Source organism: Cheilinus undulatus, linkage group 14 (assembly GCF_018320785.1).
Source record: "Cheilinus undulatus linkage group 14, ASM1832078v1, whole genome shotgun sequence".
NCBI lineage: Eukaryota > Metazoa > Chordata > Actinopteri > Labriformes > Labridae > Cheilinus > Cheilinus undulatus.
The window spans coordinates 11,033,698-11,043,342 of NC_054878.1; the positions used below are offsets into that span (position 1 = coordinate 11,033,698).

General features: G+C 38.9%; 1 protein-coding gene across 1 annotated transcript; it reads right to left on the minus strand.

Annotated features, from left to right (window-relative positions):
* Positions 1 to 5,852: 5,852 nt before the first annotated feature.
* Positions 5,853 to 9,036, minus strand: lft1 (lefty1). The gene is made up of 4 exons (XM_041806148.1): positions 8,772 to 9,036; positions 8,333 to 8,579; positions 7,925 to 8,164; positions 5,853 to 6,177 (listed from the first exon to the last, which is right to left on the minus strand). The coding sequence occupies exons 1-4, from the start codon at positions 9,034 to 9,036 to the stop codon at positions 5,853 to 5,855; spliced, it is 1,077 nt and encodes a 358-aa protein (XP_041662082.1).
* Between the last annotated feature and the right edge of the window lie 609 nt (positions 9,037 to 9,645).

Here is a 9,645-nt window from a genome sequence, read left to right on the forward strand (position 1 = left end):
TTGATAAGATCAGCAAAAACGATAATGACCACAACAAAAAATACAACAAAGATGAGAAAAAGACAACAAAATAGTCAATGACCAAAAAAAAACAGCAAAGATGACAAAATGACAACAAAAATAAAAATAACAAAAAGTCAACAGCAACAGAAAAATCAAAGATTACAAAAAAGATGACAAACACGAAAAAGAACGATGACAAAGTCGACAACGAAAAATGCAACCAAAACGACAATTGTGAAGAAATATCACAACAGGAAGATGATGAGGAAGATAAAAAAATGACTTCAATGAAAATACAACATTGCCAAGAAAGATAAACATTAAAATGACAATAACGGCATATAAGCTAACAGAGCCAATGAAAAATACAATTATGACAAAAAAGATGAAAGACACCAATAACAAAAAAATACATCAAAGATGACAAAAAGACGACAACAAAAAATATGACAACAAAAGACAATGACGAAAAGATAACAGGGCCAATGAAAAAAAAATGATAGCAAAAAAATATTAGAGACATCAAATAGACGACGACGGACAACGACAAAAAAATATGTCATAAAAAGAGGAACTAATAAGATAATAGGGGCAATGAAAAAATAAAGGAAAAACAGATTACAGACATTAAAACGACAAAGATGAAAAATATGACGTCAAAAAAGTTTGTGTAAAAAAGACAACAGAGAAGAAAACGATGAAAACAGCAACCAAAAAAGACAATCAACAAAAACTAAAAGAAAGACAACAAAAGAGACGAAAAACACAAAAAGACGACAATGATAAGGAAGAAAATTATGACGTCATAAAGAGAACAACAAATAAGATAACAGGGGCAATGAAAAAATAAAGGAAAAAAAAGATTACTGACATCAAAATGACAAAGATGAAAAATATGATGTCAAAAAAGTTTGCGTAAAGAAGACAACAGAGAAGAAAACGAAAACAGCAACCAAAAAAGACAATCAGCATAAACTAAAAGAAAAGCAACAAAAGAGACGAAAAACACAAAAAGACGTCAATGATAAGGAAGAAAAATATGACGTCATAAAGACAATGAGGAAAGCAATGAAAAAGATGATGACAACGAAAATACAACAAAGATGACAGACATGAAAAGATGACGCAAAAGAAAACCACAAAAAAGATGGCAAGAGAAAAAAACGACTTTGGAAACAGACGATGACAAAAAAGACAATGAAAACGACAAAAAGATTCTTTTGCCTTATGCCATTTGACATTTCCTAATCAAAAATCTCATCCCCAGTGGACCAAACAATCTCATGCATGTCAGTTTTGAACATTTTCTTAGCAAAAAGCAATAATTGATTGTCAGTTTAGGTCTTAAAATTGTTTTTAAAAGTCTACATTTTAATTTTTAAAAGTATGTAGGAACCCTGTCTCATAGTTGACCTGAAAATTATTTAGGGTCACAGTTATGTCTTTGCTGATTCAACAAATTTTGCATGATTTATCTTGATATTTTGTTAAGATTTATGCTCCCCAGTGGATGAATGCAGTAAGGCCACAAAAACTGCCACAGTGACTCGGTAAAAAATGAGTTACTAGCCTCTATTTAGCAGACACCAGTGGCACTCAACCATGCCTTACTCAGCAGTAGAAGAGAAATAATTTTGCAAAAGCCACAATTCAAACATGCATGTGATGGTGGTCGGAGGGGTTACTGAAGGGGGGACTGATTATTTGCCCGGCCATTATCTCTACCAGCATTATGTTTTACCAATAGACGATAAAATTCATGAGTGCACAAGGGCTCAACTTTGGCTCCCTGCAAAGTGTGGTTACCCTTCTGGTTCTGTTTTCTTTCTACAGCCTCACACTGAATCACTCTAAAGTCATCTAAATGATTTCTGTCTTTGCAATGTGCCACATATAAAAATTTAATGTAAGCAAGTGGTTAAAATATATTATCCTAAAATGCTAATTTACAGTTGTCACATCAAATACATAATCAGAAAAAAAAAAGATTCTGAATGCAAGATTTGTATAGGGTAAAATCCCCAAGTAACAAAAAAGTTGGGACATTGTCTAAAATGTGAAAAGAAACATAATACAGAGATTTGCAAATCCTTTTCAACCTATATGCAATTGAATACCACACAAAGACATGATATTTAAGGTCCAAACTAACATTCTTTTTTTAAACATATACCCAATCTGAATTTGATGCCTGCAATGAATTACAAAAAAGCTGGGACAGAAGCATGTTCGTCACTGTGTAATTATCTGTGCATTTAAGACACTTGATTGTTGAAGTATCCAAAGTGGAATTCTTTCCCATTCTTAGCTGATGGTAATCTTGAGTTGCATAATAGTTCAGGATGTCCATTGTCATATTCTGCACCTCATAATGCCCCATTCATTTTCAGTGGGAGACAGATGTGGGCTGTATACAGTCCAGTCCAGTACGGACACTCTTACTGTGAAGATGCAAAGATTAAGTTTTAAAAGGGGGTCTGTCTACAACAAATGTGAGGATATGAAAGATCCAGGCACACCAGACATGTGTGCTGTCTATGCAACCAAGAGATGCAGATTGGCACCAGGCAAGGCAGGCTGCTGTATGGGTCCTACGCCACTAGGGGGCTCCAAAGAGCTGACAGTTTGGACTGCAGCAGATACTCGAAATGAAGAAAGTTTGCAGTAACAGCAGGAAACCTCCCTAAGGGAGCTCCATCTAATGGATGGGTATGAGCAGTAATGTTGTGTTTTTTATTGTGTTTATGTGGATTGTTGTTTCTTCTAGGTTTCTATTTTGTTACTGCGATGGCAGCTGTATGTGTGCAGCGATTGCTGTCCAAGACAAATTTCCCCACCATTGGTATGGTATCATGTCATGTCGTACCGTGTCCTGTCATGTTAAGTTGTGTCACATCATATTGTATCACTTAGATAATAGTAAATGACCAGTGCTACTGGTATCATACTATGTAATGGCATTTGTTCTTTGATGTTTTATTGTTATAATTTTGAATTAAAGGTTTTTTATTTCTATTCATTGTAGTTCCATGGTGAGCCTTAGAAAAATGTTAACTTTTAAAAAAAATTACTTGTAAGATTATTTAAAACACAACCTCATTTCCAAAAAATCTGGGGCGCTGTGCAAAGTTTAATTTTAAAACATCCCAATGATTTGCAGATGTATAAACCCAGGTTTTAATCACAATATAACATAAACAACATATTTGATGTTGAAATTAAGACATTTTACCATTTCTTGAAAAATACTAGCTCATTTTGAAATCGATGGCAGCAACACGACTCAAAAAAGTAGGGACAGGGCAGCAACAGGCTGGAAAAGTAAGTGGTTCCAATGATAAACAGCTAGAGGAGCATTTTGCAGCTAATCTGTTTAAATCGAAAACGGGTGAGTAACATGAAAAGAACATTTTGGAAAGGCAGAGTAGAGTAGTCTCAGAAGTAAAGCTAGGTTCACTAATATGCAAAAAACTGCATTTAAAAAATTGTGGGACAATTTCAGAAAAATGTTACTTAACATAAAGTTAAAAAGACTTTGAATTTCCCACCATCTATTGTACATAATATCATCAAATGATTCAGAGAATCTGGAAAAATCTATGTCGGCAAGGGGCAAAGCTAAAGGTCAATGTTAGATGCTAGCAATCTTGGGGCCCGCAGCTTTAAAAACAGGCACGATTCTGTACTGGAACTCACAGCATGGGCTCAGGAACACTTCCAGAAATCATTCGCTCAGCCATCAACAAATGCAGGTTAAATCTGTATCATGGAAAGAAGAAGCCTTATGTGAACATTAACCAGAAATGCCACTGTCCTCTCTGGGCCAAAGCTTATTTAAAACAGACTGAGGCAAAGTGGAAAACTGTTCTGTGGTCAAATGAATAAAAATTTGAAATTCTTTATGAAAACCATAGACACTGTGCCCTGTGGACAAAAGAGGAGAGGGACCAGCCTATCAATGCTGAAAAGTATAAAGAAGTTTTAAAGCGACAAATTCTCCCATCCAGACGTCTCTCTCAGGGAAGACCTTGCATATTTCAGCAAGACAGTGTCAATCCACATAACACATCCATCACAACAGCATGGCTTCACAGCAGAAGAGTCCAGGGGCTAAAATGGCATTTAATGGTCTTACCCTTACCTTAATCTGATTTTATTTTTAAAGTTTAAGTTTGTATCTCCGTACTGAGATATTTGGTGTCTCAGATGAACGGTCTGCAGTCTAGACCTTTCACCAATGGAAAACATTTGGAGCAACACAGAAGGAAAAATCCAGCAAAGAAGACCTAGGACTGTTGAGCAGCTTGAATCATACGTCAGACAAGAATGGGACAACATTCTTCTCCCAAATTTCCAGCAACTGGTCTCCTCACTTCCCAGACATCTACAGACTGTTGTTAAAAGTCTGTACACAATAGTAAACATGGCTACTTTTTTGTGTTGCTGCTATTATTGCATTGGAAATCATTGCATTATGTTTTTATTTACATTTCACACGCGGCCCCAACTTTTGGGGAATTTGGGTTATAGTTCTTTGACATTTTTCCTATTATTTGTTATAGTTATATTTTGAAATTACATGGGTTTTTTTATATATCTTATCAAATACTGATGTGGTACTCAGACAAAAACAATGTCCTTCTGCTGTAGTCTTTGGTGTTAGATTATTTATAATATAACAGTGATGGTTATAAATAACAGTTATAACAGTGATCAACCCTGGATGGAGGGGAATTTTGGTCCCCAATGGACTCAGGATTGCCACTGGTGCTAATTTAAGAATCCCTGATCCTGTCAAATAAGGTTCTTCATCACTTATCCATGCTGCTGGATGTGCTCTGATTCCATGAGGTCTATCAGCCTCATCAGACCGTCTCAGCCTCTCTGGCTCAGCCTCCTCCATCTCCCCTCTCTAAAGCATTGTGTAACAGGTCCCCTCTGTAGAAGAGGCCTGGTTGGTTGTAATGTGGAGATATATTTAAAGAAGAAGCACAGCATGCATGATGATCATTCACAGTGCCATGTTTAATTGTTCTCTCCCCCTCCTCATCTTTGGAGGTGTATGCTGGGAATCCACTTTCCTCCCAGACAGACAGCTGCTTGTCTTCGGCAAGGCTGCATGTTTACCTCCATCAGCAGCATATTAGTGAATGACAAGACCCCCTACTCAGACAGCAAACAGTGCATTAGGTATTGGCCCTGATTACCAATGTTTGAGCAGCCTTAGTCAGATGTAAACACACCAAGAAGTTAATGTGAATTGAACTCTAACTCTGTATGTGGCCATGTCGCTCCTTCCTTCTGTCAATAAAGCATTACAAGTCGGCTTGACCGCCTTTGTCAACAGCAGTGCACCCTCACTGTAGCAAATGTTGTAAGTCATTAGGCTAATTATTTGCTCGGCTCTTGTCTCTTCTACGTGTCAATAGAGAGGTGAAAGAGGAGGCAGCTGTATGTCTGCATCTGAATGTTAGCATGAATGTGAATGGGGACAGACTGCAGCACGGCAGCAGGGGAGAGGAAGACCAAGGGAGAGCACTTAAGTGAACAAAATATTTTATTTTTCAAACATAAACTCATATTATGTACAACACTTCAGACAGAATTTGAATGATCGCTGTATATTCAGCATAACAATACAAATTTGTATAAAAAGATATCAAAATTTACAAAATATATTAAAGTGCTTGTGGAAGGAGATTGCTGCTTTTTGTGTGTGAATCTCCCAATAAATGTCCATTTAAATAGAAGTACTACACCATTAAATATTCAACACGCCACACTAGTGAGAAGCTCTACAGTAGTCCTATAACCATCAGACTGTTATTATAGGATTACTGTAGAGGATTTCATACTACAGAAACATTGTCCATCGTGCACGCACACCTCTCTATGATCATGTTAGGAAACTCAGCCACTTCTATCTCAGTGTAGTCCCCTTTCTTCACCAGGTACATGATCGGTAGGGGGGCACTCTCAGACACCGTACACCGCCTCTCCCCGTAGCCGTAGTTGCGTTTTGGCTGCTTGCAGCCTCCAGTGCATCTGAAGGCCTGGTATCCGGCAGGCTCGATGATCCAGTACTGAGTCCACGTGAGGGCTCTGAAGTTGACGAAGTACTGTTCTCTGCAGCAGGTGTCTTTGTTTTGGCTGAGGTCGCAGTCACCACGAGAACTAAAGAGGAGATGAAGAAATACATGTTAGATGATGATTTTTGTCACCTAGAGGCTCCAGAGAAAGGGCAATACGAGCTTTTAGCATTCAGAAGAAAAAATTCTGACACTTCAGATTCCATTAGAAAAGTCACTAACTATATAACTCAGACTCTGCAGATCTCAACAGTATCACATGCCTGAAGCAAAGTACTTCCACTGCCACACATCATGATTTCTAAATCCAGTTTATTCCATTTTATCAGATTTAAACTCACTTTTTTGTAGATTTTATCATCATATTTTGATCTACTTTGCTATAGTTTGCTTAATATAAAGATTTAATGGGGCTTGAACCAGAGAAGGAAAGTAACTAATTGCATTTACTTACATTACTGTGACTGAGGAGCTTTATGTGTTCTTCTACTTCTTCTTTCAGCTTTTAAATCAGTGACTTTACCTTTTAATCTTTATTATAAATTATAAATTATTGTTTAAAAAACTAATACTAAAGGCAAAAAGAGGAGATCAAAGTTTAACTGATTGTTTAGCTCGTGCTACTACATGACCGTTAGCGGCCACATTGCATCCATAAATTTGCTGTTGTACTGCACTTTATCATAAAGGTGCTCTGTTGAATCAGTGGTTCTCAGGTGGCTGCAGCAAAAAGTGGGCCATGGAGCTTTTTTTAGTAGTTTTGCAAATGCTTGTCTGGAAAAAGTATGTTGCATGGAAGCTCTAAGGAGAGATGCATTTATTTTCTTATACTAATTCTACTACTTCACAGATCAATCGGTCTGCACAGTTGACTTGTGGAGGCAAAGAGTAATGGATTAGGGATTTCACTACAGCACTACATTCCCCATGATAGCATGCATATTTATGTTGTTTTCTTGAAATTTAGCCTTAATCGTCTCCTTTTCTTGGCATAATAAAGCTGATTTCAGCATAATAATTAGGAAAGTCCTTTAGAAATTGCAACACTTGTCATGCTTTTATAAGAAATTGAGCAAAATAAATTGCATGCATTTGCTTTTAGACATGTTTGGGCTGTTACAAGTCCAAAAAGGCACCTTTTTTCAATGGATAACTCTGGATAGGCTACTTAAAAATTTGTGGAAATTTGGGTTGTGATTTCACATAAAAGCGGTCATCCTGCTGAGGCTAGACCAGTTAAAAACCACCGCTATTATCAAGAAACTGTGTTGGGTATAATCATAGCAGCTTTACTTTTTCTTGAGAGGCTCCAGAGTTCCTTCTCAAAGAATGTCTTGGACAATAAAACTCTATTTGATTCTTTGTATGCACTTGGAGCACCTTAACTACATTGTAAAAACTCATCAATTTTTGCAGCAACATTTGTTTAATACCTTACATTTTATGCACACCTCTCCCTATGCCCTGAGGCCCCTGGTGCATGAGACCCCAGGTAACAGCCTACCTTTACCTTGTATTAAATCCCCTATGGCTGCCCACTTTTTATGGATAACGTATGCGGGTCAATCTTCATAAACTCTCTACTCAGATCTGATCAGAACTACAATTCCCAAGTGGTGGGAAAAATCCTTGAACTTTTCTTAGTTGGCATAAAAAGGCAGACAGTGATGTGTTGCCACAGTTCTCCTGAACATGCGAATGAGTAAATTGACGCCCCCGTGTCACCCTACAAATCGACTCATGCCTGCGGATGGTGACAGGTAAGAAAGAGAGGATACAGACTAATTGTCACCCTGATACAATATCCTGTATTTCAAAGCTCGCGCCCTTACCCGTACTCTTCGAGGTTGAGTGTGTAGAGGATGAGCTCGGGCTTTCCCAAGGTGTTGTCCGTCTGCTCCTGGGTGGTAAAGCGCACACTCTTGGCCATCTCTGCCGCGTAGCTGCCAGGTCTCTCGCCCTCGATCCACACCTCCAGGTGCATAGGTGTCTTCTGTTGGCTTTTGGACCAATAGTGCACCGCCTGCGTCACATCAAAGCTCTTCCAGCCGGTTTCGTGAATGGGGATCAACCTGTGAACATGAGAGATAAGGGCGATTAATTAAACGGAGATGAAACGGAAATTACCTGGAGAATGAGGCAATTTAATTACTATTAAGGTAGCCAACTGACGCCATGATGATGTCAGCTCTTATCGGCTCTGCGGTTGATAAAATCTGAAGTAGAATTTGACCCCTTACCGCGAATCTACCAGCGATGTCCGGTTGGATCCATTTGGCAGCACCTCCACCCAGTAGATGCTGACTCTGGCGTTGTTCACGGGCCTGTGGTTCTTTCTTTCCATGGCGAAGCGCTTGTGGAAAGAGGCGCGCTGGTAGAGCTTCAGCTCCGCCATGGTCACCTCGCTGTTATCTGGGATCCTCGCCTCCATGTCGAACACCATGCGATGCCTTGTTGTGTCAGAATACACATACTCCCCAGAGATATCTATAACACAACAGTATGCATCAGTTTTACGCACCATCGTTCAAGGAATTTAATGCGTAAAATAGTCGTTTGCGCGCTAATTACGCACGGAAGTTTCAATTCATTTGAACCCGTGTGTATGAAAAGCTTTCCCCTTTTAATATAATTTAATATAAAGCATTGACCTATATTAATTAAAATGAGTTTCCATACCTGCATTGCCAGGGATTCCCCTCAGGATGCCTGCCAAGCTGGGCAGCGATCTTCGTCTCCTGCTGTGGTGCATCTTCAGCATTGACAGGTACTTGTTTCTGATATGCGCCGGAATAACAAGATTCTCCAAATCCCTTTTATGGATTTTAGGAACTTCATCCAACCCAAGCTTCTGCAGCAATGCGTCCTTCATATCCTGATGCGTAAAAGCCGTGCCAAGCCCGACGAGCGCGGTGAAAAGCAAACAAGCGCGGAGGAAATCCATGGTGGAAAGTTCAGTGTGATAAAACGGCAGCACAGTAGCTCTCAGAGATAGACAGTGTCCCCCTGACACTCCTCCGGCTCCTTATATCGCTGCGGCCCTCCCAGTCGTTCGCACTTTGTCAATGGGGGCAGGGACCCTTATCAGAACAAAGGTGTGACCATACAGGCCCATCCTAAACAGGATAGCTAAGTGGCCATACTTCAAACAGCAACAATTAGACTCGAGTGCCATCAGTATTGTGGTGTAATTTCACCATCACTAAAGCTATGCTTGATGTTGGTGGCTGTGATAACAGGAGCAGGAATAAACCTCCCTTTACAGTGCAAATAAATGCATCTTGATTATGGACGTATGGAACATTGTGACTCTGATTTCTTCAAAAGTTTGGACTTTGAAATCATAAATATTTCACTAATCCTCACTGGGCAATTGTATTGCACTTTTTCAATATATAGCAGTTAGACATGCAGAAATAAAGACATAGAAATGTGAAATTAAATAAGAATTATACAGAAGTATAAGTCCAAAAAGTCCAAAAGTGCAGGTTGCATGTGCAAAAAGCACATGGATTTGAGAACCTGATACAAAATGCAGCATATTGGGCAGTAG

Excerpts from the sequence above, each read along its gene's own strand:
- lft1 (XM_041806148.1), bottom strand. The coding sequence starts at position 9,036 with ATGGATTTCCTCCGCGCTTGTTTGCTTTTCACCGCGCTCGTCGGGCTT. Across the intron at positions 8,580-8,771 it reads GGGAATCCCTGGCAATGCAG|ATATCTCTGGGGAGTATGTG; the intron begins GTATGGAAACTC and ends GTTGTGTTATAG. Across the intron at positions 8,165-8,332 it reads ACATCGCTGGTAGATTCGCG|GTTGATCCCCATTCACGAAA; the intron begins GTAAGGGGTCAA and ends TCATGTTCACAG.